Here is a 27,654-nt window from a genome sequence, read left to right on the forward strand (position 1 = left end):
TTTAAGTGGAATAAAAACTAGGGCTGTCAAGTTAACGCGTTAATAACGCGTTAACGCAAAAAAAAAATTAACGCCACTAATTATTTTAACGCGATTAACGCATGTGTATTTTTTGTCCTCGGCCGCCGTAGTTTCAGAGCGCATCGAGTGTAAAATACCATCTACAAGCTGATGCTGACAGCCCCGCTCCTGCCGCCCGCTTGTGGCAGACCACACTTCCACGCTCACTGGCAGGCCCGGACTGGCCATCGGGAGGACCGGGAGGGAGTGTGTATGTGTGGCGCGACTCGCGCGAGCGAGGCACACCTTACGTGTTGTTGTTGTTGTTAGCATCTGGTGCTAGCTAGCTGCGCTAACGGATATAAGGAGCTGTTTCAATGACATTTCGCCGACAACTGCGCCGAGCACTTGACTTTATGCAGGTAGCCAGACAGTGGGACATTGTACGAAAAGTCAGCACACTCAGCACGGATAGTACGCGCAACATGATTGCAGCGTCCAGGCAGCTCCCATTCGAGCATATATGCCTTGAGCTGCACATAGCTCCAACGATCCATCACAGTGTCTACACACACACACACACACACACACACACACACACACACACACACACACACACACACACACACACACACACACACACACACACACACACACACACACACACACACACACACACACACACACACACACACACACACACACACACACTATTATTGTATGAGAGAGGTTCCAGGTTGAATTGAGGCGAATATTTGTAATGTTCAGAGGTTGTTGTGTTTAATATTCATGAGAATATTTGTCATTGTTCAAATGATAATAAACAAACATATAAAGCATATTTGTCCACTCATATGTTGATAAGAGTATTAAAAACTTGAAAGATATCCCTCTAAGGTACATTTAGAACAGATAAAAAATGTGCGATTAATTTGCGATTAATCGCAATTAACTATGGACAATCATGCGATTAATCGCGATTAAATATTTTTAATCGACTGACAGCCCTAATAAAAACACATTTCAACAGGGACAATTTGGTAAAAATCTAAGGATCTCTCCTCCTTTTTCTTAGTTTTTTACAATTTTACAATTTTCCTTTTATTTGACAGTTTGTTTTGTATCCAGCCTTGTTACAAATCAAGCAAGGTTGCAGTGATTCTGTGAGCTTAAGATGTGAAACAGATACAATCACAAGAAGTGGTGCTTTTAAACTAGGCCTACGTAGAGTTTTTCAAGGTAGAGTGAGGGTTCAAACTGGGAACAAAGATCCTCACAGACTATATTTGATGTTTACATTTTAAGGACCATCATCTCAAACATGATAATGTGATAATAACGACATTATTGCAAATTATGGTTTCACTTTTACACTTTTTTGTACAGTCTTTTTACACAAAAACACAAGAAATGCAAAATGATGCAGCTGTCCTTTTTTATTCCATCCGACCAAAATAAATAAAGTATAGTAAATATCTTGTGTGTTAATGTGATTATCTGTATATGCTCATATAAATACTATAGTTAATGAAAACTTCAAATCAAACTTATTTCTCATATTTATATGAAAATATCTTGCTTTGAACCACATTTTCCAGATAAATGTCTTATGCAGAACATTTCATCAATGATGCATGTTACCGTAAACACAGAAGAAATGAGTAAACCAGTGTCTGGTAGAAATGATTAATACGTGCTGTGCCCGTTAGTTGTGCCGTCGATGCAACACTCTTTTCTGATCAAAGTTAACACCATGAAAGAAACCCACACAGTCTTTAAACTCTCACAGCCCAAAGTGCAAGAATGATCTTAGGGATGATAAGAGTAAAGGTGGGGAAATTTACGTGAGAGAAAAAACATGAGTATGCAGGCATCGAGCGGAAATGAATTTCCTGCCGCAAGGATCTTTATCAAATGTAATAATTACTGCTTTAATTTTGTTTTAAAAATCTAAATCCACTTGCAATTTGTGTCGCCTAAATCATACTCTGTGAACACATAAAGCATAACATTTCTGTGGTATCTGTCTGTTACTTCTAGTTCATTGACATTTAACCCATACAGAGATGAAGACCATACACAACAACAACCCAGGTTCAAACAGCCTCACAGCTGGTTCACAATTAAAGTACAGTGTTAAGATCCAGACCATGATAAACATCATTTATGTTGTTCTTCAGGCCTATAAGTGAAGTCAGTGAGGTGAGAAGTGAACTTCCTGTGTTTGCACTCAGCACTGAAGGAGGAACATGCAGATTAAAGAACATGAGTATGAAAAACGTACATATTGCAATACTGACATGAACTTTTACATACTTGTTACTCTTGAATCACCACCCTTACTGGCCCCCCGCCTGCTTCAATACTGCTACTCTTCAAGAATGTCAAAACGTGCCCAGTTAAGAGCGAGGTGGCATTTCCTGGCCCTACATTTTGAATAGAAAAACATCCTTTCAGCAATGATGTTTGAAATATGATTAGAAAGAAGGATGTAAGACACCTCTTAAAGTCAAGAACATTATGTGAAGCTTGTGTAATAGGGAACTTCAGATCAGCACTAAATTGTCTGATAGGGTTGTGAATAGAGGAACTGACTGGTCTAAAACGACTAAGTTATTAATAGCTGAGGTTTAAAGGTCACATTTTTATTTTGGAAAAACCCTCGCCATAAGGTCGGCGGGAGATGTTTCTGGAGCTTTTGATCACATCAGATGCCTTCTGCCAATTTTCCACTGAAACTCCCAATTAAGGTTCCCCTTAATTATAAACAACTTTAAAAAATAATTTGTGTATAATGGGTTTTCTTCCATTAAAAGAACTTCAATCAACTAGTTTCCTTTTAATAACATCTCATTATTTTTCCACCAATTGAAAATGACATTCAGTTCTTTGAAAGCAATATAAGCATGAAGAATTCCTGAAATCACAAAGTCATATGTGTTCATGCTTTGAGTCACAGCGGGTCTGAGAAAGCGTATTTTCGGTAACCGCATGTTAGAAACCACTTTTTACCGTCAATTTTCTTGTATGTAAGGCACTTCCTGCATATCAGTGTTATCAGAAAGGCTACAACCTCACATGCTAAGCAGCTCTATTTATGGAAAAAGGAAGTAAGAAGATGTCAGTTTATTGTCACTATGAACTGTGTTGCCACCCCTCCATGCTGACTGTATAGTTTAACTTACAAACATATATTTTCTTCTCAGTCACCCAGTGAGCAGCTAGTGTGTGCATCATGATTGTGAATAAGAGCAGAATGTGGGGGTGAGGTAGCCTCCAACCCAGTCTGTTGGTTTCTTGGTTTCAGTCTTCAGTCAGTCCCAGGCGAGATGGTTGGCAGCGGATTTCTTTTAGATTTTTTAGACTCAAAATGCACTTCCTATGGAATCAAATCATATGTGTTCCTCCTTGGTAAGTGTTTTTTATTGTTTCCTTTAAAAGTTTGTTATCTTTATTTTATTTCTATGTTTTGTGTTGGTTTTCAGCCTTATTTTTCTTTGTAATGTATTACGAATGCAGGTTGTGAACTGCTCTATCATTATACAATCAAACCACACTTGTATTTAGTTTTGACATAAGTTTTTCCCTAAAGATTCTTGTTGTTTTTTCACATTAAAGGTGTGATCCTTGTTTACCACACAGCACTCTCCTCTCATGTTCAAGCTTTGAAAGGTTGGAAATGTTATTTTGTTTCAACAATTCAGATAATAAATCCTCATACTGCTGCTTACTTAACAGTGATGTGTTCATTGTATCTTTAGTAAATAACTTTCCTGGATGAATAGCTCTATTTCTCTGCAAGAACTATGATAGCAAATCGTAATTATTATAAGATACGTGTCCTACCATAAAATAAAAAGTGGCATCATATTTAGAGTTGTGTTCTGCACAGAGAAAAGAGCATTCTTGTAAAATGACCAATTCTTGATTATGTTCCAGTGAACTGCAAGTCAAAGAACCTTTCTTCAAAATATCAGCACTGTGGGATAAACCCAGGTAAAAACACATTTGAGTCATCACAGATTGAATCATTAAATTGGAGACTTACTTTTAACTGTGACTCTACACTGCCTCTCTTTTAGCTGGAGTGCATGATTTAGATTGTTTTGGTAAACATCCGACATCCTATCGCTGTGTGTGGAAGCCTGGAAACAGCGCATCAGAAAAGAATTACACACTGATCATAAAACAACCGTAAGTAGGCTTTCTTGATTTTTTCTATCTAACATGAAACTGTTGGTACCATTTGTAATGATTTCTAACATTAAACAGTTTTTTAAGCTCTTCTCCTTCTAGGATAAAACACTGCGAAGCTTACTACACATCACAAACAAACATCTCTCTACGTTTATATGAAATGTACAACATGACCGCTGAGGTTTTTGAAAACAGCGCATCAACCAATTGCACAAAATCAGTTTTCAGAGGGTCACCAATGAGCTTGTGTAAGTCCAAAAACATTTATTTATAAGAGAAAGAACCTGATAATGTCTCTCTTTTTGATGATTAATCTCTGACTGAATATATGTTTTTCTTTTTTTATCATAGTCCGATGTGATCCTCCACATAATGTTTCCTTCAGTCGCCACTCAGGAAAACTAGATGTGAGTGTGAAGTGGCAAAAGGAGGACGTAAAAGCTGTTCAGTATTACTTTGTGAGATATAAAGCACTGGGTAGCCTGTCATGGAGCAAGGTCAGTATCAAACACCTGTTAACACAACATAAATCAGTTTTCATATTCTAAAAGTTTAAAAGGGAGGTCAAGATTACTGAAATGAAAGTTAAATCTTATATTAACTGAGAATTCGGTATGGTAGCTGTCTTACTTTAACTTCATGTGGAATAACTTGGACGGAAACTAAAAATAAAAATGTGTTTCTTATCTGAATAAAGCAGGATTCCCTCTTGAGGTTACAAAATCCCTTATCTACATTTGACAACACACGTACTGCTCTCCATTTCGAAACAACCTTATCCAGTTTAGTATTGTGCCATGCATTTCCAATGTATTACTGCATGTACTACATTGAAGAGTAGGTTTGGCTTCTTTAGCAACAAGAATAAAACTACACTTTATAAACAACACAAGAGCAATTTAGTACTACACTTCAATAAACTTTAGGGACTGTTTGAACAAGACTAACATTTTACAGGCTTAGGCACAGCACACTAATATGTTCCCAAATACATTGTTTACATGCCAAAATGCAGCATGTATCATGTTTACCATGTTCACCGTCTAAGTTAATGGTGCTAGCATGTGCTTTGCTAACTAGAAACAAAACAAAGTACTCAAACTTTAAAAAGCGCGCTCCAGAAGAAAGAAAATACATTATACAGCTGTTTTTAACGGCTGAGTAGTTTACTTCATGGCGAGTAAACTGACCTCTATGTGTGAAATCAGTGGAATTCCCCTTTAATGTAACTACAGAAGGACCTGTTGTTGTTTGAGTCTCCCTAGCAGACAAGATCTCAAAGAGCTAAGATGATTAGATATAGGTTATGATTTCATCTACAAACTATTTATATAACAGGAAAGAAGAAAGGCCTTACATATTTTCTTTGTGGTTCACAGCCTCTCGTGCAATCTAAAAATGGAACGAAATGTACAGTGGAGAATTTAAACTCCTCACTGGTCTACAGTGTGCAGATACAGTGCGTCATTAAGGCTAGATGCCCACAGTGTCCATGGAGGGAAACTTACACTGTCACTGCAGGTACGTTTGCTTTTTTACTTTTATAGGTTTAAAACATTCAAAACAAGCAGGTTTTTTTACACTATTGTGGTCATTGTGATAAATGTGAGATACATGCTGAAAAAATAATTGTATGCAACTGTTAAATTGCAAGAACTGTTTTTTTTATTTCTTAATAAATAAATGTCCTCGTTCAGAACTGACTACACAGCCTGTCATGGTCAACATGAAAGATACTGACATTGCAAAGACAAAAGGCAGAAGGCTGATTTCTCTAACCTGGAAGGTATTTTTTTCTTTAATGTATCTCCTTACATTTTCAAGAAACACAAAATATATTGGGGAATATGTCTTTTGTTTAAGCATGGCTGATATCATTACAATATTTAAATGACCCTGTCTGTTAGTTTCCTGCTAAAGAACTGCATGATAGCTACCATGTGATCATTGGGAAAGCATCAGGAGAGGCCCCACGTGAGAGGATGATCACCACTGAGCCAGAAATCAGACTGGCTCTCTCATATTCAGAATATCATCTCAACATCAGTGCTGTGAACAATGCTAGCACATCCCCAGCTGTGAGCCAGACAATACCACAGCGAGAAGACACACCAAGTTAGTTGTCAACTAATTTTATTTTTATTTTGGAGATATGATCTATATAATTCCTTGTACAATAAAAGGATACAAAATATACTCTATTAATTTGTCCACACAGGTACGGGAGCTGGGATGCTGAACGTGACAGTCCACAGCAATACATCTTTTACCATCCACTGGAAAGAAGATCTCATCAAAAACTATGTCTGCTACTCTGTGGAGTGGATGGAGAGGGGACATAAAGCAGGGTCCATGTCTTTTTATGAGAATAAATACAACCACAGGACTTTAACGTATTTACCAGGTAAGGAAAAATGTACAGATGTTGACCAACCCTGTCCTGTTCAATGTCTTTACTTAAGTGTTCTGCCACGTACATTTTCAAAAAAGTTAATAGGTGTCATATTCAGAAGTTAAAGGATATACGTGTTTTTGTACAAAGCAGAGGACCTTTCAGGGAAAAGGATTTGTTTGAAGGTTCAGCCAACAAAGTTAAGGTTAGGGAAAGGGAAAACATGTATCATGACCCTGACAGAGTCCTCAGGTTGTTTTAATATACTTCAAGTGTATTTCGGAATACTTCAAATGTTGTTGGAGAGTTAAACCTTTTTAGACTTGTTCCTTCTCCATACACATTGGACGTATGTGAAGTTGTGCCAGGAACCCCCACTTAAAAAAACAGAAAACATGCAAGGATAAGCAAATACAATTCATTTCAGTGAACATTTTTGCATCTTCTGTTTAAACATAATTTGTTCAAAAACGTTTTTTTTCCTAATTTTGTTGCTAGTAACATTGTTTAGGTGGCCTTATGATTCTCATAGAACGTTGTTTGCTAATTTGAATAGGTAGTATGAAAATACAATCTTCAGTTTCAGTTTCCTTCCTCTGAGATAATATATTTGGTTATTTTAAATCCCCAGAGCCTTTGGAGCCTTTGGAGCCTTATAAGAGATACAGCATCACTCTGCACACACGGCCAGACAAGGACACCTGCAACATGAAGAAGGTGAACAACAGTGAGAGCACCTATGGGAGAACACACTTCTACTCCATAGAAGGATGTAAGTCACAGGCCTTCTACCTTTCCACTATTTTTATAATGTTGTCAATAAATGAATTACTCTCATGCTATAAAGCTTGCTGTAAAGAAAACCAAACAGTGACAAAGATAAACCAAATTATCGAACAAGATTTGGTCCCAGAGACGAGTTTGCACCAATTATTACAAAGACCACGAATGTCTGCATTAAATTGAATTTCCATCCATCCAACATTGGTTGAGAAATTGAGAATCTGCTTGTAAATCAAACAATCTGCTAGCAGTGCTAGAGAGAAAAGTCAAGGGATCACCAAAGTCCAACACAGTCTCACGGATTCAGCCTGTGGGGGACCATGAATATACACATTTTCATGGCAATCCATCAAATTGTTGTTGGGATGCTTCAGTCTGTTTCAGTTGTGGACTGCCTGAACAATATTGAAATCACAACAGAAGCTACACGGATAGCCTACAGTAGCTAACACCAAGGATAAAGATCACATCTAATAGGCCAATACATATTGATTTTTCTTATCCTATCAAGAACCAAACAGACTGATTTCTTGATATTGTGCTCCCAAAGCTCCTCTCAGTGCTCCCACAAAGCTCAGCATCTACAATGTATCGCCGAATTCAGTGGAGCTGCAGTGGTTGTCCATCCCAGAGGACGACATCAGAGGTTTCCTTCTGGGTTACATAATCTACTGCACTGAGTGCCACCATGGAGGGGCCACTACAGAGAGAAGTAAGTATCCACCCAAAACGAAGTCCTAACTCACTTACAAGCTTTTATACTCGTTATTTTGGCCAAACCATAAATACAAAACAAAGTTTCAATTGTAAAGTCCAGATAAAACATGTAAAATAACTTTGTATCAGCTGTAACATCATTGGCTTCACATTGTTGTTTGCCCTCAGTGACACACAGCCTATTATTGTCAGTGGAGTTCCTGTCTACCAGCTAGTTTGTTTACCACTGTCTCAGTCTCTAGAGGTTGATGAACAATATTGATAGACTGAAATTGAAAGCTGACAATTCTTACAAACTTAATAAGTGGAATTTGATGGTTTGACAAGACAAGAACGCTGTCAATGTGGTGTGACAAAAGCACTAACAACATACTGCTAACAATCACAAACATCTACAACAACATAGCTCTACCTAGATGACAGCATTTCCTCGTGTGAAAGTTCTGTTTTTGAATTTAGCCATACAGCCTGCTAGCAGCTCCATACGATTATATTCATGCACATAATAGCTTGTGCTAGCTGCTAATCAATGTCAGCATGCTAACATGCTCAAACAATAATGCTAACATACTGATATTGAGCAGACCTAATGTTTACCATGTCCATCGTGTACCTTGGTAGCATGCTAACATTAGCAAATTAGCATTATGTGTTGTTCAGGTGAGGATGACAGGAAAGTCCTGAGTTGCACATTTTCACCAAAAACCAGGAATCACCACACAGTTTAGCTCATTAAATCCAGTTGTTAATAACTAGTGTAAGGGACTGAGAGGCAGAGTAGTGGGAGGCACCTACATTCCCAATAGGTGGCTCCACCCGCTGCCAATTAGCAGTATTGGGACCAGGTGTGGAGACCTCACACCTGGTGCTAATCACTCCCTCAAGGGAGACAAAGCAGACAGAGTTGCTCAGTTGTGTGTGGCACATGGAGGGAGCAGGAGGCTCCCAGCGTGAGGAAACATTTTTGTAAGCTGGTAAGTCGGTTAGCGGCCCGGCTACGTTAGCCTTTGTTTAGTTAAAGGTATTTTTGAGTTTGTTAGCAATAAAGCCTCTTTTTGGATTTGAACACTGCCTCTGTCGTGATTGCTGCACTACCACTTTTCTCTTTATCTGCCCTGTCCTGTTACACTAGATAAAGACACATTTAACCAGCTAATGGCACAACTAAGAAAGTCAGAAGTTGAACAAAAACATGGGGCTCTACGGGGACAATGATTATTGGTACAAATTCACCAAAAGGTTGTTTAGAGATTTCAGTCTGGATAAAAGTTGTTGACCAACCGACTGATTTATGTCACCATCCCTATCTGTTTTGCCAAAAGTAAATGATGGTTTAGTATTTGGAAATCCAGCCTAACTTGAAGGCAGATGTGTCCAAATCACATGCTCAAAACCTGTCACTCTTTCATTGCAGATATTACAGTGTCAAACAGCTATGAATTGGGGGATCTCAAAGATGGCACAGCATATGAAGTCCAGATATCAGGTTTCACTGAGGCGGGAGTTGGAGTACGAAGCACACCAATCGGCTTTAAAACAAACTTTCAAGGTTAAATGAATCAAAAATCTTTTCATCACTAAACATTTATACAATGTAATTTGTTAGACTGCCTCACTAAATGTGTTTTTCCTGCTGTCTTTCTTTCCGTAGAACTTTCTAATCTCATTGGTGTCATCACAATCTTTGCAGTTATAGGCATTGTGCTTATATTTGGATCTCCGGTAATAAAAAGGTACAGTCCCTTTCTTTCATGTATGCTGAACAAGCTGTCCCTACATGTTTGTATTGGTAAATACTTACTCTACACTACCTACTTTAACTAGAGCAAAAGTCATTCTGTGGCCGAGCATACCTAACCCTGGAAAAAGCAACGCAATGCAGAAAATAGAAGAGCCCTGTGAACTGGTGAGTGTCTGTTTTTGCAGTTTTAACATTATGAAGCAAAACATAACATCCAGCCAGTCTGAGACAAAGTACAACTTAAGTTAATGAGGAGCTGTTTTTACTTCAATCAGGAACTACTAGGATCCATAAACCACCTGGAGGTGGAAGAATGGGATACAAACAGCCTAAAGATAGTAGAAAAACAAGAAGTGATCCCTGCTAGCCCGTTACCATCAATGTTGCCGCTCCTCCACGCCTCAGATGATGAGGAAGACTCAACAGAAATGACTTGTAACTGGATCCAGGGAGACACAGGAGACTCAACTGAAGAAATCCCATCTGACATTACTGGAAAAATCATCCCAGACATCAACAGGATAGACCCCCAGAGCTCTCCTTTCACATTTCCATGTGACTATACGACAATAGAAATGTTTCAGCAGGGGATTCCTCAGAGCATGCCAGCAAGGACATCCGTTTCTCAAGACACAGAAAGCGACCCAGAGGACACAGAGTGGACTGTGGTGAAATCAGGATTGGACTATATGAGCCAATTTAGTACTAGTCCGATCTTGGACGGCAAGGAGATATCCACGATTTTGTGAAAAGAGTTTGGAACACAAGAACCATTGTCCATGAACATCTGAATCAGACCACATACTGTATGTATGGCATTCCACAAAATCCAGAACCTCTATACTGTATGTATTTCTACGTTACTTGAAAATGCACATTAACATCTCTGCTCATTTCTTGAGATACATCTTTGAACATAAAGTATGCTATTTTCATCTGTACATGGATAACCTTGACGTTTGAATAAAAAGGGCAAAAATTACCTCATTTACATGCCCCGACTTCATAAGCATTAGTGAAATGATTATAATCACTTTGAAATGAAGTTCAATTGAACAATCGTCTCAATGCCTTTTCTATATCTGCAACTGTGCAGAGATGCTGAGTTTAACAGAAAAATAAAAACATGCATTTAAATATAAACTTTTTCACTAATGATTCAAATCCTTCGGAACGGCACTATTTTACAGTAAAATGACCAGATTCCAAGAAAGCAAAGGTCAAAATCAGCAATTACTTGGTGGAAGGACACAACTGAGACCAAATGACTGAATGAAAAGTGTCTTTATTGAGTGTTTTTGGAAACAGATCAGATGTTTTGTCAGTTTCAAACTGAGGATGAGCACATACATCCAGGCTCTTCAAAAACAGTGTTTTCACCAAACCTTCAGATGAAGTCCCAAACACAGATATCAAGTGCCTTATCCCCAGGAACAAACCATGAATCTTTTCTACATATTGACAATACATGGTGGATACAAAATATGGTTTGTGTTATTGTGTTGAAAATGTTTTTTTATTTTTTATTAAACATTATCACGACTTCACCACTTCAAACTGAAGCTTTGTGTCAATGAAAAAAACGGGAAAAGAAAAAGAAAATAACCTATTAGGTTTGTAAAAGCCATAAAGGTGGAATTTAAATTCCATTTAAAATTAAAGCTTTCCTAAAAGCACTGATTTTAATGCGGAGCCAGTTTGCGGACACATCTTTGACACAATCACAATTATGCAAACTGAACAGCAAATTAAAAAATGATAGAACAGATTGTGAAATAAAAGACAAATTCACTGAAGGTTCAATCTACTCTATTCATTACTAAAGACAGCTGACAATACTTAAATATAACATCTCATAAACTTCACGTATTTTACATCCTAAACAATAATTCCAAGTTGCATCTGTCAATAAGTCTCCATATTTCATTAGAATATTCTGTACAATCTTAGTCTAGGCACTTTTTGACCCTTCTGTGCGTGCAAGTAGTTATTTGACCTTTGACATATCCAGGCTCTGTTTGCGTCTCACTTTCTTCAGAGCAATATGAGTTAACACACATTTTGCACACCACCATCATCTTTTTTACAGTATAGGCTTTTTTAGTATTTAAAAAACAGTAAATACCTTCTTTTTTTTTTTTATCTCACAGCATTACAACAACAACAGGAAAAATAAACATTGTGACAGCTATGATTTAGCAACTAGCCTGAAATATATAAAAGCAAGTGAAAGTACACTCATAAAACAAAATATAAAACGATGTATTCATGGTGACCATATCAGACATTTTTCTTTTTATAAAACACATTAGCAACATGTTGAAAGGAACAGTATACACAATTTTGCATTCTCACATTACAACACTTCAAGTCTCAACAGCAGTTGACCGGTTCCAGGAGGCAGAGCAGGGAGAAAAAGGACATTTCACCAACCTGGTTGTCAAATCTCCCTTTAACGCCACAAAGGGCAACTTTTCAATACACTCCTTCATGTTCTTACACCTTAAAAGTTACCATTTGTTTCACTCAGTAAATAAGCCAGCAGAAAACGGGAAGTTGTTGTCACAGCCACACCAAGGCCAGAGAAGCAGACTTAGAGAAAACAGTTACACCCCATGAGACCTCAGTCAGAGAGAGGGATGTTTTAGTTTTTGTGAAAAATGGCCCTATTAATGAGGGTGTTGGAGAGAAACTCCCTCTGGTGATAACTTTCCGATTTTAGTCTTTGCTGATCCATATACAAAAAGCATAAAAGCGCCTTTTTAACAGAGCTGCACCCATTTTTTGACCAAGCATTAGGTCAGTCAGAGTTAAAGTGAGTTGTCTATGCATTGAGAAAACAGCAGCTTGCCGTCAGTGGGGATTTTAGCCTTTGCAGACCATTACTATGAACTATGAATACTTACTACACTATTACACAAATACTGATCATTTTGAAGGCAATAAAGGCTTTTTGAACAACTAAGTGTGGTTGAGATGTTTACTGGAGGAATAGAAAGCAACATTTGTTGTTTTATATTGGGTTATGCAATCCAATACGTCTAAAGTTCAGTTATTGTTGCGGTGTTCCTAAGCTTGTATTATTTAGTGTTGTACTGATTTTGTACATTGTATCAAGTGTACCTGCTGCAAGTCCCAAAATCTTACGAGTGCCCTTAAAGTGGGATATTGAGAATGAATAACAGCGTCCATGCAACGATGTGCTTTAGAAATCAGGTTGTGATGATAATGATGATGATGATAATGATGATGATGGTGATGATGATGGTGATGATGGTGATGATGATGATGGTGATGAGACAAACATGCTGTTGTTAGTGGTTATCTGCTGCATATGAGGTTATACTCATGTGATGGGTGCTGCATAATTTGACGAAAAAAAGGGTTAGTTTCCATGGCGATGGAATAGTCCCTTGTTGTCCGCACCCATTGATGCATATTCATTGTGAGTCTTGTAGCTGCCGTTCTGCTGGGCGCAGGGTGATGACATCATGTCCTCACTGAGCGTGTCCTCTCTGTCACTTTCATATTCGTCTTTCTCTTCCCTGTCGTAGTCCCTTTCCACCTGGAATTTGAACGAGTAACAATCAAACCTGGTCGGCTCAAAGTTCAGGTACTAAAAAGGTCAAAGATTTACATTACCAGAACATCAACAGGTAACTTAAATTAAAATAAGCATCTTGCTAAACGTATTTTGATTCATTCAATAATTCTATATATATATATATAACGTTATATATATATCTCAATACACGATGGCAATGGCAAGTCATATCTTATGTATTTTCAATGTGTCTCATGTGCAAGTGGGTTCTGCTTTTTCTCAATTCATTCTCAAAATTAAAACTGATTTTTTTTTTTTTTTTATAAACTAGGATTAAGACTCATTTATAAATCCCAGTTATAGTTCAGTCTAGTGAAATCATGTCTCCTTTTTCAACAACACTTACGTTTAAATGCCTTTGTTCATCTGGGATGTGAAAAATATCACATTTCCACAGTCGAGAAATAAAGTGTGGGTTCTGTTCCAAATTCAGTTACAGAATCCTTCCTGGCTGCAGACAGAAGGCTTCACACTGAACAGCGAACCTGCGCTGCCTTCCATTTCCATCACTTGTTTCCAATACAGACTTTATTCTTACATTTTTGCTGTTATACTGTGTTCTGTGTACAATGACTCGGTAAATAAAAAAGATTACTGCGGAGATGTCTACAGGGGGAATGTGTATTATTATAAAAACGCATTTTGGCTGTATCTGTCTAAATGACTTTGAACTTTGAAACGTGTCATGAATATACAGACTGTGCTATGCAGGCACTTTGCAGGTTAGCAGTGAGAAGAACCGCTGCCATTTGTTGAACAAATGTTCCGATTGTTATCGGAAGCAAAGATGGAGCGCGATAAGATTAAAATGTGTCACCTTTATCTGATGGCTATCTCCTTTGTGTGATCTAAAGTATAAACTTTAGAAAGTAGGTCGGTGTTCACAAGGTTTGATTCTTGAGTTTTGTAACCTCTGATAAAAAAACAGATTACTCGGGGGGGATTTCTAGGGGACAGGAAATCAGAGATTTGCAGACATGCAGTGGGACAGACATCTCATCCCCCTCATGTCTGTCAGTGTTACAAAGCTCAGCTCATTCAAATATCAGCAGTCTGACAGCTTCACTTGGCTGCTTGAGCAGGAGAAAATGAACAGCAGATTCTGGTATCTGCAGAGGGAGGTCTTTTAAAGCAAGGTGTTTTAATTAACAGCTTTATTACCTTCATTGGCTTGGCCTTGCTCTTCATCTTCTCCTCGTCCTTGCGGCTCCTCTTCCTGGATGTTGAGCGCTCCTTCCTGTCCCTGCTGCGCTCCCTCCTCTTGTCTTTCCTTCCTCTGAAAAAGCCAATGCAGACATAAGGACACAAATCGTAATCATGCACACAAAATCAATGATATTGTAAACGGTAAATACACCTTGAAAAAAAAGACAAAGGTTAGCATAGGAGACGATGAGTTTACCTTTTTGGGGAGGGTGACTTTGCTTTCCTCCGGGGGCTCCTTGAGCGATCCTTACTCTTCCTCCTATGGCCCCTGAGAACACCACATTACCAGGATTTAATACATTTTTGAAACAATATGAGCAATTATGGATAAGCAGGAACATGAGATTAGATTAAGGACAAAACATTGATAGAAACATAAAAAACATCAAATGTATTGTATTAAAAGATGAATAAGATTATGTTGTCCTCATTGGTGCCAGATGCAGCACAACATGAGCCAAATCTTGGCAGCAACTGACTCATCAAGTGCCTGGGGACCCCTGCTGTTCAGGAAAAGGATAACAGAAGGGCACTAGAGTAGATTTAGGCCCAATTCCAAAGAGCCGTTCCAAACCAACAAGTGTGGAGGGGGGGTGGGTTACAAGCCCTCCAACAGAGAGTCTGCATCACACCTGACTTCACCTGCTGCTCTGCCTGACCGACCCAACGCCGTGTGTGTCCGTCATGAGACACGCTTTTACAAACAGTTCCGTGCAAACATTTACTGATACAACAAGATAGACATTTAATAATTTCATTCAGATGTTAACAACGTCATGGTTAGCTCGTATTTTTCAAAAGGATCATATACCCGTGTTTAGTCAAGAAAACGGTAAATGTGTGCATTTGATTATAAAGTATACATTTACAGGGACTGTTGCAAAAACTTAGCAGCTTATAAACATCAGATTTTAAACCAAAAATAGGTTTACATCAAATAAACGCCATTTAAGATTTTTAGAGTTTTATTTTTGTTATTATTTTTTGTCCAAGAGATGTTGATTTGAAACCGTTGTTACGGAAAGTTATGGCCTGTTTCTGCTGGAGAGGTGGCCCCAAAGCTTGCCGCTGTATTTACAACCTCCACCTGAAAGGAGGGGGACTCTTTAAGCTGCGAGTGTCACTCCTGTGGGTGGTAGTGTGTAGGGTTTGGTTTGGAATTGGGCCAATTTCTACTCCAATTTTACAGCACTGTAAATCTAAAATGAAATTACAGCAGCAGAATGTGCCTCACATCCAGCTGTAACACTGTTTAGATGAATATTTCAAGCTAAACATTGTGTTTTTTTCCCCAACATACCTAGAGCGACTGCGACTATGTTTCTTGTCTCGGGAGAGAGAGCTCCTCCTGTGGCTGCTCCGGGAATTGTGGGAGTCATTCCTGGGACACAACTTTGGCGCTGGTCTGCTACAGGACAAAAAAATGTCACTGACCTGAAAAGATTGCCATCATATGATCACAGCATCATGCAAGAGTGTATTAGTCATCACCTTTGTTTCGAGCGGGATCTTTTCCTGTGCATTTTTGAGCAAGAGCGGGATCTTGACAGTGAGCGGGAGCGACATAATCTCCGAGAGCGACTGGGGGAGCATTTCTTTAAGTCAGCTGGAGGAAGAGTAGCAGTCTCAGTGTCAGGACAAATTCACTTATCTGTTACTAAATCCCTTAAACATGCAGAAAATCAAGATGTTGTACCTGGATCTATGGCAGCAGCAATGGTACACTGTGCTTCCCTCACCCTCTTCATCACACTTTCTAGCTCCTTAGCTGCAGCCTGTGGCGTCATCTCTGGGGGTTTGACTATGGCGTTATTGGAATGATTCACCCTGAAAGACATAAAACAATATCAACTGACACCAACTTACTAATGATATCTGGTTCTTTGTGATGACTCATGTCATTTTGACCACCTAGCTTCTTATTTGAGAACAATATTAAGAGAAATTAGGTGCTACTGGATCAGTCAAATTGTCTTTTTCTCAAAACGACTCACTTCAGCGGTCTGTCTCCGAACATGACTCCATTGAAGGTCAGGGCTCTGTTGACGGACTCCTGGCCAACAAACTCTACGAAGGCGAAGCGTGTCGGCTGGGTCTCATCTCCAGCCATTCGCACAAACTTCACTTCGCCCACCTGCTTGAAGAACTCCAGCAGCTGGTCTGCATTGGTGGTCTGTGGAATGAAGGATGTAAAGAATGTAAAGCTTTGATCCTCTGCCTGAACGTGACTGGTGCCTTATAGGCAACAGCTTATTTTTATTGAGCCTGACTTGATGTGGTTAGGCGTCTGGACCTATTTTAGTGGTTGATTATCATACACCATCAGCAGTAAATGGTAAACCAACAAAAAAATGGGGGATGAGTCAGAGTTGTGGTTGTCTGCCAGAATCTTTCATCAATTGAATTGTATCCAGTGAGCCTCATTTTTACATTACACTTGTTAGATCTTAGCCGTTGTTAAATATATATTTTAACTGGGGGAAGTATTTTAGTCATCGCATGTCTTGATCTTAGGTTATTAGAGAAACAAGCAAAGCAAACATTAGCAGTTAGTTAGCTGCCCCTCTATCCAATATCTGCCAAACTTTTATTTTGAGAGACCTGTAGTGGCCAAAATTTACATTTTGTGCGTTTAAAGGATGTGTCTGTTGATTTTCTGTATCTTTCTTATGTAGACAAATCTCAAGATGACCTAAAATGACAATTATTGAAGAATAAATTAGTACCCACATCCTAATATTTACTCTATTTCTGTGCCGTATAGCTCCATTGTTCTTTGAAAACACACAAATGGGCCATACTGGGTTACATGTGCAACGGAAAGACACACCACTTTGCTGCTAGGTAAGAATAAACCATTTGACATGAGGTTTGTTACCTGTGAGTTCAAGTTGCCAACATAGACGGTCCTCCTGATCTCATCCACTTTTGAGGGGTCCACATTTCCCATGAGGGGGGCCTGGGTGAGTGATGATGCTGTGGGGTCCAGAGCAGCTGACAGCCGACTCACTGCAGGGACGTTCAGCTGCAGGTATCAAACACACACACAGGTTTTACTTAAGATGAAAGCTCAAAGGAGACACATAAAAGAGGACACGAGAGGTGCTGACTCACATTCTGAAGGGGAGCGGGAGTAGGAATTGGCAGCAGCCCCCCACCAGGAATCAGACTAGGTGCTGGAGCGGCAGGTGCCAAAAGAGACAAGGCTTTGGCCTCTTCTGGGATTTTCCCTGCAGGACAGAAGCAGATATTAGTGAAGGCATTAGAGGGACTCGTCTCTATGTCTCCTCTATGTCTGCTCAATTAGCCCACTGTATTCTAGAGAGAAAGAGAGCATACACCTCCCCATACAGCCTACAACTGTCTACTACTGGAGACCGAGCAGCATTACTTCCATTTGTTAAATTATTCATTTCAGTCAATCTGAATTATTATTGTCAATGAAAATCTTTACTTTGTTTTCAAAAACACTCTTTTTTTGTCCTTGGTCTCTTTTCATAGATCAAAAAAGAATAAGAAAAAACACAATGCAGAGAATGAGTCAACACTTTGATGCATGGGTCACCTGTACTGGAAACATATTGGTCATGAACCATACGATATCAAGCATGGGCGCTTTTCCGTGGGGGCGATCGTTTCGCAGTGTTGGAAAGGTGTGCAACACAAGACAACCCCAATGGCTGCATCACTAATAGCACACAGGACATCAGATACAGAGAAGAACAACAATTTTAAGAACTGTAGGAAATGTTAGCCAAGACTAAAAACAACCAATTAGGATTTATTTGTTCTGATTCCACTTCCATTAAGGGTTGCTGCTTTTATAGCTGGAGAAGAGAGCTACGTTAAGACCACTAAGAAACAACATATACAAATTCAGTTCATTGTAGCTGGAAGCCCTGAGCATGATTACCACAGGAAATGTTCTTCTAGTGCTGGAAATATATAAAACAAATAGCGACGCAAAGCTTTAAATCATGTGTCACATGTTGAAAAGAAAAGATGATGTTGAATGGAGTGACTTTGTGCTATTATAATGTATTAAACATCCATAGCAGAGCTGTAATGTGAGTGTAAATAGAATTTAAAATATTCTACTAGTTCTCACATTCATAATGTCTAGCTCCTCACTATGTGAACAGGTGTAGGCGACAAGAGAGTAAAGTGTTAGTGATCCTCCTAGCATCCCATGTGTGATACACATCCCACCGGTATGCCGTAGCAACCTGGACAGAATTCAATCACACACAAGCTGCAGCTGTAGCAGGAAGAGAGAGGGGGGTGGGGGTTGGACAATAATCAAAACAACAAACCAAAATAACAAATATAAACACAAAGCTAGAGATAAGCAGTACTATAGTTTCTAGATAGAGACAGTAGAGAGTGGACAACATGGGAAAGTATGAAAGGAAACAAACCAAAATAAAAAATTAAATAAATAAAAAGAGACAAGGTGTCCATCTTGGAAGGCTCAGCAGGCTATTCTCCTGGTCACATTCCCCCTTGAAGGCTGCGTTGGCCCGATCGGGGATAGTGGCTTGGAAAACAATGCCTGACTCAGGCTAGTGTAGTGTAACAGCTGGGCCAGTCTAGTCATCTGATATGCACACATAATCACACAGAAAAAACATACAAAACCAAATTAATAAACTCAGTAGCCATCCAGCACCAAGTCAGGTGGACAAAAAGCATCAAGTTAGAGGTGATATCATTTGTTTGACTGTACACAAGAGAGGCAGGTTTAAAGAAAAAGGAGCACCAAAAATGAAAGCGAGAGAAAGGGGATTAATTCAACTGTGATACCATGGACTTATTTTCATGAAACAAGTAATGGCAGTTTATTAAAGAAAATACACAAGCTACTTGTTTCACATAATCCAGTGTTTACAGTGAGTAAAGCGATGTAGTGGAGCTTCGAAAACAGTCATCACTGCTCTAATGATAGAAACAACCTTGTGACAGCAAACAGAAACCTTGGCTGGGCACTACAGGAAATAAGATGGCTAGGTTTTTTAGGGTGATACAACCAGACACCTGTGTACAAAACTAGCGTCATCAGTGGCTAAAATCAAGACTACCCAACTGGCACAACTCCATGTGAGAAAAAGAAAACAACCCATAATTCAACCAAAACACCAAACGGTTGGATTCAAAAGGGACGACCTCATAGCAATTCGTACATTGCATTTGTATTACTTTAAAGAAACCGACATTCACTCACCTTCCGCACATGGCACCACTATCAAAGCTCTGTCAATAAAAACAGTATTGGTGAGATGTTGCGCCACACAAACACTGGAGGGGTCCCGGTACTTTATATAGCACACTTTGGACGAGAAAGACAGAGGGGCATTGCTGTGAAATAAAGCATAAACAGAAAACAAGGCGGGTTAGTTATATTTTTCTTCCGTTATATCATTATTTGCATGTTTTAGTGGGTTGCAGAAAGGCCTCAGATCCACGGTGTTGCATAGCTAGACATGCCGGGGTAGGTTGCTCTTACTCGGGCGGGTAGAGCCGCAGCTCGTCGATGTCTCCCAGGAAGCCAAACAGGGTGCGCATCTGCTCGCTGCTCACGGCCGAGGGCAGGTTAGTAACCTGGACGACAGCAGTCCCTGGTATCCCGCTCATTGTGCAAACTGATAGAAAACGTTGACAACCTATAAATTGTGTTTATATACAATCTTTAATTCTCTGTCACCCCGCTCGGCGCCGTGCAGCGTACATCCAAGCGGGCGGAGCGACAGGCTTCACCGGCTTCTTCTTATTTTTAAACCAGGTTGATAATTAACTCTGTGGTGCACTACTGCCCTCTATTGTGTGGAAAGTAAAAGTACTAACTACACTGTAAAAATACTGCATTACAAGTAAAAGTATTGCATTGAGAATAGTACACGTAAAAGTATGAAACAGGAAAAATATACTTGAAGGAGGATATATTTGCAAGGAAAAAAATCTCAAAATTATAAAAAATAAAATCTTAAATTTCGAGAAGCTGAAACTGTGTAATGTTTCTCAACACACTTATTGTTTCAGGTAGAATATAATGTTGGATGGCATCATATTACACAAGTTCTTCCTAAGTGGTGTGTGTAAAAATCTGAATTGATGAAGTAGCTAACTACATTTCTAAAATAAATGTAGTGAAGTAAAAAGTACAATATTTACCTTTGAATTGTCATGAAGTAGAAGAATGACGGCACAGAAGGAAAATTCAATAAAGAAATGCTCCTCAAGTTGCACAATCATGAATGTTAAAATAGTTCATTGAACTGTTATGATATCAAGATTATGGAGTTCAGGCCTACTTAAACAATATAATATGGTTCATTACCAGAGGTAGAATAAGTAGGCTACTGTACTTAGATTATTTACTTAAGTAAAAGTAGCAAACAGTGTACAAATACTCAGTTACAAGTATATGTCCTGCATTCAAAATTGTACTTAAAAAGTAGTAGTAAAAGTAGCCTAGTACATAATAACCATTTAAAGCACCAAATATGTTTTAATTATTGCATTAAAATTAGTGGTGCATTTATGTTTTCTTCACTTCAATGTTGCACTTGCCCCAGGTTTGTTTGAATTACTTTATACACTACAGAGTAGCTTAACCTAAAATAATACATAATAATGTATTAGCCTAATTGATTTATATTTTAAATCTGCAAAGTAACTAGTAAATAAATATGTCAGAAATCTAGTGGTGAAATAGCATAAAGTGAAAATACTCACGTAAAGTACAAATACCTCAATGTTTATGTAGCCTACTTGAGTAAATTGGTTACATTTCACCACTGTTCGTTCATCACATGTAGCCTATCTATATGTATGGGAACTTGTGGTAGGGGTAAATTGAGGGGAGTTTAGTGAACTGACTGCTATAGGGACATAAATCATTTTTGTGATGGACCTGTAGCGCCTTCAAGAGGGGAGAAGTTGAAAAAACTGGATCGATTAACGGGTTAAGAGGGTCACTGGTTATTTCTATTTGACGGGGTAACGGTGGGCTTTGTGTAGGCCTACATTGAATTAACTGAGGAGCAGACAAAATTGGAGGCTTTATTTATTTCTCTTCATCGTGAGACTGCCTCCAGCTCCCGTGGAATAAAAGTAAAAAGTGGGCATAATGTTGACTTTTGCAGTGAGAAAAAAACGTTTTAACAGAGCAGCACCGTGACGGACATAGATAAAAGTGAATATTTAAGAATTTTAAATCAAGGAGACTTTTTGATAAAACACAGACATGTGCACAAGGCTCCGAAAAAGAACAATTGATGATAAACATAATAGGCTAGGCCTACTTTTAAGTTAAAAGTAATTTAATTAATTGATGGTTAAAAGTTTTAACCATCAATTATTCTTTTTAAACTGTAACTTTCCCGTTATTCCTTTGAGGCATCATGATTACTACGATAGTAATCCCAGTGCAAAGTAAACGCATCACAAGATACACGAGGATCAGGACGCCACATTTACTCAATTATGAAACAAAAAGTCAACTTTAGAAGCAAAAATGCTTCGATATCTAAAATGGGGTTAATTGACTATGCAATATTTTCAGTAGCCTATATTAATGAAAGCATGCGCTAATAACAATAAACTGTATGCCAACATTTATATTTTTTATTTTGTAAGCAATCTTTACAAAACACAAGAGGAAAAAATAAATATGGACGGTTTATTCTTGCTTTAACTTTTATTATTCTACTCTGGGACAAGTTTAGAGACGCGAGTGTGTGTGTTCATCATCATGAGGCCTCATACACATCACCTTTTGTACGGACACAGCTAATCTGAAGTCTGAACAAACACACATCCATTTACATAATCAAATGTAGGCCTACTGCTCATGCACAGGCAGGCACGCACGAGCTTCAGTGAAAGTCATGGCAACAGAGCATTACGTTCTACCGAGGCTATAAAATGCTGCAGAGCTTCAATCAGTCATTTGCACTCAGACTTGACACAAGTTCACATGCGAAAACTGGAGAGTTGAATTTTGATCCCAAAAACTTCTAGAAGAACCAACAGTTTGATAACTGAGCATCAGTAACACCTTAAGTAAATCTAAAGTAAAAAAAACTATACCAGCTGTTAACATGGTTTCGCCAGGACCCCCTGCGGAGGAACACCTGCTGACCCGTGTCACACGGTGGTTCACTGGCTTTGCTGGTAATACATCATTTAATTTCATGCCAAATGTATTTATAAATGTTTATTTAGTCACTTTGAGTTATTTTAAGTAAGACATGTGCATTCAATTACGTGAAATTGTTAAATATTAAGATTCAGACATTATGGAATGTTGGCTTGAAAGTTGGAAAAACAAGATTTGGGGTCACTCAACGTTTTATCGGCATAAAATGAAAGAAATACGATAGAACTGGGAAAACTTTGGCGGGACAGTTGTAGAATGGGTTAACAAAGCTGTAGTGATTTGAAAACCCGGTTATATTTTGTTTAACGGCCTCATATCGACGAATTAAGTGTCGAAAATGGACAAAACAAAATGGCGACCAGCACCATGGTGATAATAGAACGTACAGGTCTAGGTCATAGACTGTATATATAAAGGTCATATAGGTCGTTTCTCTGTAGCCTACTAGGGACAGTTGAGTTTTGTGTTAAATGTATCTGGAGATATGTTGTGGTCTTCTTAAGTTCAACAATATCACATTTGTTTACTATATTTCCATCTAACATTTAAATATTCTAAAGTTAATATATAGTTTGTGTTTTCTGAAGAGATGAGTGTTCGGATATGCTGTTTCTGCACATCATTATTTGTATCTCAAAATTAAAGAGAGTTACCAATTATAACGTAATTCATTTGCCCTGCCAAAACACACATTATGGATGTGGTTATTTTGGAGAAGCCAATGTAATTTAACGATGAGCAGGATTATTGTGTTATTAAATTGACTTATTACTGCCTCACTGAGAAGAGACAGTAGGCTACAGTATGTCATAAAACTCAAACCAACTGAATACAACTCAACCTTATTCACTTATGCTCTACAGTCCCTGTTACAGCTACTGTGCTCATATAGGGAAGATACAAATGTATAAATATAAATATAGCATTGTCATAATTTGTTCTTATTTTAAATGACCAGATAAATAGTAAAATGGTTGGCCCTCATTACAGTTTTCAGTTACACCCGTCTGATTTGGCTGGCAAATATGCAACACCAATTTGCAAATACAATTTTTAGAAATAACATGATAATTACACAACAGCACCTTACCTGTATTTCGTCATGCGTTATCAAACCACACAAATACCAGTAGCTGAATTGCATACTATTTGATAATCATTTTAGAGGGGGCAGTGTTAAGTGGTGGCTTTTCTACTAACTGATTAATGATGCGTTTAACTTTAGACCAACTGATTAGGTTTGTTTCATAGAAGTGCAGAATGTGACTTTTTTCAAATACCTGTCTTGTTCCTCAGGTGGCTTCCTGTGGCCTGTGACCAACGCTCGCCCTGATGCTGCAACTCCTCTCAATGACCCGGTCCTGCCTGAGGTCGATGAGGAAGAGCTCGGCGCAGTTGGGGTGGCCGCTGTGGACGGGCTTCAGGAGGCTCAGGCTGAGCCTCATGGAGGTAATGGAGACAGTGAGCAGCCCCCTCCTGCTGCTCCTTCTCCTGTTTATTACACCCTTCCCTATGCTGTTCCCTATGCCGTTCCCTATGCTGTTCCCTATTATGTTCCTTATTCTGTTCCTTATGCTGTTCCCTCCCCTTACTATGCTCCTTGTTCTAATCCTTATGCTTACCCCCACGCTGCTCCTTCTCCTTACGCTGATCGTTATGCTTACCCCCACGCTGCTCCTTCTCCTTACGCTGATCGTTATGCTTACCCCCACGCTGCTCCTTCTCCTTACGCTGATCGTTATGCTTACCCCCACGCTGCTCCTTCTCCTTTCGCTGAACCTTATGCTTACCCTCAAGCTGCTGCTGCTCCTGCCTACCCTCATACTGCCCTTTACGCTGACCCTCCCCATGATGCACATCCTTTAGATGATGTTGATAACGATGGTCTTGATGAGTATCTTCACAGGTACTTGGACGAGCAGTCGTCTGAGGATGAGGATGAAGAGGAAGAGATCGACGTCGTCGGACTCGACATCCCTGTTCTTGATGTTGAGGAAATCGGGCCACTCTTCCTTGAAGATTCCTCCGAGGAGCCCGAAGACGCTCTCGTTCCTGGATCTCCCTCAAGTTCTCGCTCCGGCTGCTCCACAAGAAGATGCAGGGAAGACAGTGAGGAGGAGGAGTCTGCTGCGAAGAGGCCGCGGTGGTCAGAGGACAGCGACGAGGATTGAGTCCGCCATGGTTGGGTTGATCCTACTTGTAACATCAGAGCAATACCTGCCCTCCATCTCTTCCTCTTCACAGCAGGACCACATTATTCAGCTGGTAGCCTTAGCGTCTTGCGTGGCAGATCCAGTTAGCATCTTGCTCCTACTTGATTGACACTTTTCTAAATAGTGGGGCTGGCCTTTGCGTCTGGCTGGGCAAGCATAGCCCCAGGTAGCCTTTGCGTCTTGCGGGGCTGCCAACAACCCAGGACGCGTCTTGCCATGGAATTTTCTTTGGTGTACCATCTCATTATTTGTAGCTCAATCTTTCTTTCTTTGATTCCGTGGGCAGACACTGCTCCAGGTAGCCTTTGCGTCTGGCAGGGCGGGTCCAGGAAGCGTCTTGCACTGATTTGATTGACCTTTTTCTAAATGTCGGGGCTGGCCTTTGCGTCTGGCTGGGCAAGCAAAGCCCCTGGTAGCCTCTGCGTCTTGCGGTGCTAGCAAACACCCAGGAAACGTCCTAGACTGGGGATTTTTGGTGTGCCATCTACAAAAAATGTTGCACAGTGGATCTACGTTGGACCTTGGAGCCTTCACCTCGATGGTGGGTTTGCTTGAATACCCCTCATGTCATGCCCTCACAGTGAAGCTGACAGCACTGTGTGTCCTGGAGGACTCTGCAGTCTGCAGTCTGTTGCTCTCAAGGTCAAACGAAAGACATCACTGGAAACCACTGCACTGACATAAGGACAAGCAGGAAAAAGGCAACAAAATCTAAGAGAACACATGGCACTTGACTCTCATAGCACCTTTACTCACCAATTGTTAGGCAATGCACTGGACACCATCAAACGTCGCGATATTCTGATTTCATTTAAGCCAGCATCTCATTTGGATGCCTCAGGAATGTTTTTTCTCCACAGGGGCGGGTCCAGGTAGCGTCTTGCTCTGACTTGATTGACACTTTTCGACATGGCGGGACTGGCCTTTGCGTCTGGCTGGGCAAGCAAAGCCCCAGGTAGCCTCTGCGTCTTGCGGGGCTGCCAACAACCCAGGAAGCGTCTTGCATTAGGGGTTTTTGGAGTGCCATCTCCTCATTTCTTTGCACGGTGGATCGACGTTGGACCTTGGAGCCTTCACCTTGATGGTGGGTTTGCTTGAATAACCCTCATGTCATGCCCTCACAGTGAAGCTGACAGCACTGTGTGTCCTGGAAGACTCTGCAGTCTGCTGTCTGTTGCTCTCAAGGTCAAACGAAAGACATCACTGGAAACCACTGCACTGACATAAGAAGAAGCAGGAAAAGCCACACAATCAAAGAGAACACATGGCACTTGACTCTCATAGCACCTTTACTCACCAATTGACAGGCAATGCACTGGACACCTTCAAAATATATAACATCAAACATGAGCAGACTTTATTGAACAAAAAAAACCTCCCAAAAATAAGATTTCATTTAAGCCTGCTAAAAAATAGGCATCTCATAAGGAAGCCTCCTGAATGTTTTTTCTCCACAGCTCAAAATTATTAAAGGGATAGTTTGGATAGTGTGAAGTGGGGATGTACAGACAGTCAGGGTCTTACCTACAGTAGATTGTGGTCAACACACACCCTGTTTGAAGAAACAGAAAGGCCATATAGCACCACAGCGAAGCAAAGTGTTTATATGGAGCCGGGACAACAGCAAAATATTTTTTAGCCACCTGAAAGAAAGGCCCACCAAAACAAAAAGAAGCAAATTCATGTTTGAGCAATGCAATATTTAGAATATTTAACCCAGTATACCTTCCCTTTCCAACGGGAAAGTGAAGCAACTATCTATTCTTTCTTAAAAGCCACCACACTTCATTCACAAAACAGTCATTTTTACCTCACAGAACACAGGAGCTGCTGGTCTACCGTTGCCACAGTCTGTTGGTTAGTTTATGTAATTGTGTGACTTGAACTCGCTAGTTTGGATTCACCAAGCAGCCCCTATACACGGCAGTACATGACTTTACTTCCATGCACAAACTCTGCCTTCTTTTACGAACTCGGGACGTGCCGACCCCCATCTACTGAAAGTAATACACTGACTATGGGGAATTACCTCAAACAATCCTTCCTGTCCCTTTAATTTGGCCAAAAAAGGTACAGTAACCATATACAATATATTATATTTTTAATATTCAATAATTCAGAGATAATTTGTGTTACTAACCATCTTTTTCCTTACTTCACTCTTTTCTAACTCCACTAACTGAGATGCTGTTGTTCACCGAAGACAACAAAGATAAGTATGAGCTTCTGTCCTGTAGAGAAAGGGTCCTGGAATAGTCTATACTATAAAAACACAGAAAGTATTATCATGTAACGTTCCTAAAAACTGAATGCGAAATCTAATTGTTTATAGAATATCACTTGTTCAGTAATTCACAGATAAACGCTGACTCAAACTAAAAAGAAATCCACTGTATATGCTTCTCTTGTTTGCCTTTATATCAACACTAATTCAAGTTTCTCTTTGAGGTTGCAGCCATTCTCTGTGGACATCAAGGTAAGAACGAGCTTCTGACTCAACATAGAGAAAATAATGTTGTTGTGTAAACTAGTTCTCTATGTGATATCATTGATTAAAAATTGAAATATTATATGTTTTACTCATTTCATATATTTTTCCTTTCTTTCCTCCACCACCTGAGCTGCTGCGATACACTGAGGATA

General features: G+C 39.5%; 2 protein-coding genes across 10 annotated transcripts; one reads left to right on the top strand and one right to left on the bottom strand.

Annotated features, from left to right (window-relative positions):
- The first annotated feature begins 2,906 nt into the window (after positions 1-2,906).
- Positions 2,907-10,839, top strand: LOC117476369 (interleukin-31 receptor subunit alpha). 4 transcript variants are annotated; one of them, XM_034122830.1, is made up of 16 exons: positions 2,907-3,411; positions 3,619-3,672; positions 3,940-3,996; positions 4,083-4,194; positions 4,273-4,445; positions 4,549-4,694; positions 5,577-5,718; positions 5,895-5,983; positions 6,105-6,312; positions 6,416-6,601; positions 7,221-7,361; positions 7,923-8,084; positions 9,504-9,638; positions 9,741-9,822; positions 9,914-9,995; positions 10,106-10,839. In XM_034122830.1, the coding sequence occupies exons 1-16, from the start codon at positions 3,330-3,332 to the stop codon at positions 10,577-10,579; spliced, it is 2,325 nt and encodes a 774-aa protein (XP_033978721.1). In that variant the 5' UTR covers positions 2,907-3,329; the 3' UTR covers positions 10,580-10,839. The 4 variants fall into 4 exon arrangements, with proteins under 4 accessions (XP_033978721.1, XP_033978724.1, XP_033978722.1 ...); XM_034122833.1 differs by having other exon boundaries at positions 4,549-4,604; XM_034122831.1 differs by having other exon boundaries at positions 4,282-4,445.
- Positions 10,840-11,099: 260 nt separating this feature from the next.
- On the bottom strand, positions 11,100-20,387 carry srek1 (splicing regulatory glutamine/lysine-rich protein 1). 6 transcript variants are annotated; one of them, XM_034122835.1, is made up of 11 exons: positions 20,144-20,387; positions 19,862-19,995; positions 17,755-17,870; positions 17,519-17,665; positions 16,635-16,813; positions 16,337-16,467; positions 16,132-16,246; positions 15,941-16,045; positions 14,837-14,908; positions 14,596-14,710; positions 11,100-13,395 (listed from the first exon to the last, which is right to left on the bottom strand). In XM_034122835.1, exons 1-11 carry the CDS (start codon positions 20,269-20,271, stop codon positions 13,216-13,218), a joined length of 1,422 nt encoding a protein of 473 aa, XP_033978726.1. In that variant the 5' UTR covers positions 20,272-20,387; the 3' UTR covers positions 11,100-13,215. The 6 variants fall into 6 exon arrangements, with proteins under 6 accessions (XP_033978726.1, XP_033978725.1, XP_033978728.1 ...); XM_034122834.1 differs by having other exon boundaries at positions 15,941-16,048; XM_034122837.1 differs by lacking the exon at positions 20,144-20,387 and adding an exon at positions 18,206-19,237 and having other exon boundaries at positions 15,941-16,048.
- Between the last annotated feature and the right edge of the window lie 7,267 nt (positions 20,388-27,654).

Source organism: Trematomus bernacchii, unplaced genomic scaffold, assembly GCF_902827165.1.
Source record: "Trematomus bernacchii unplaced genomic scaffold, fTreBer1.1, whole genome shotgun sequence".
Taxonomy (NCBI): domain Eukaryota; kingdom Metazoa; phylum Chordata; class Actinopteri; order Perciformes; family Nototheniidae; genus Trematomus; species Trematomus bernacchii.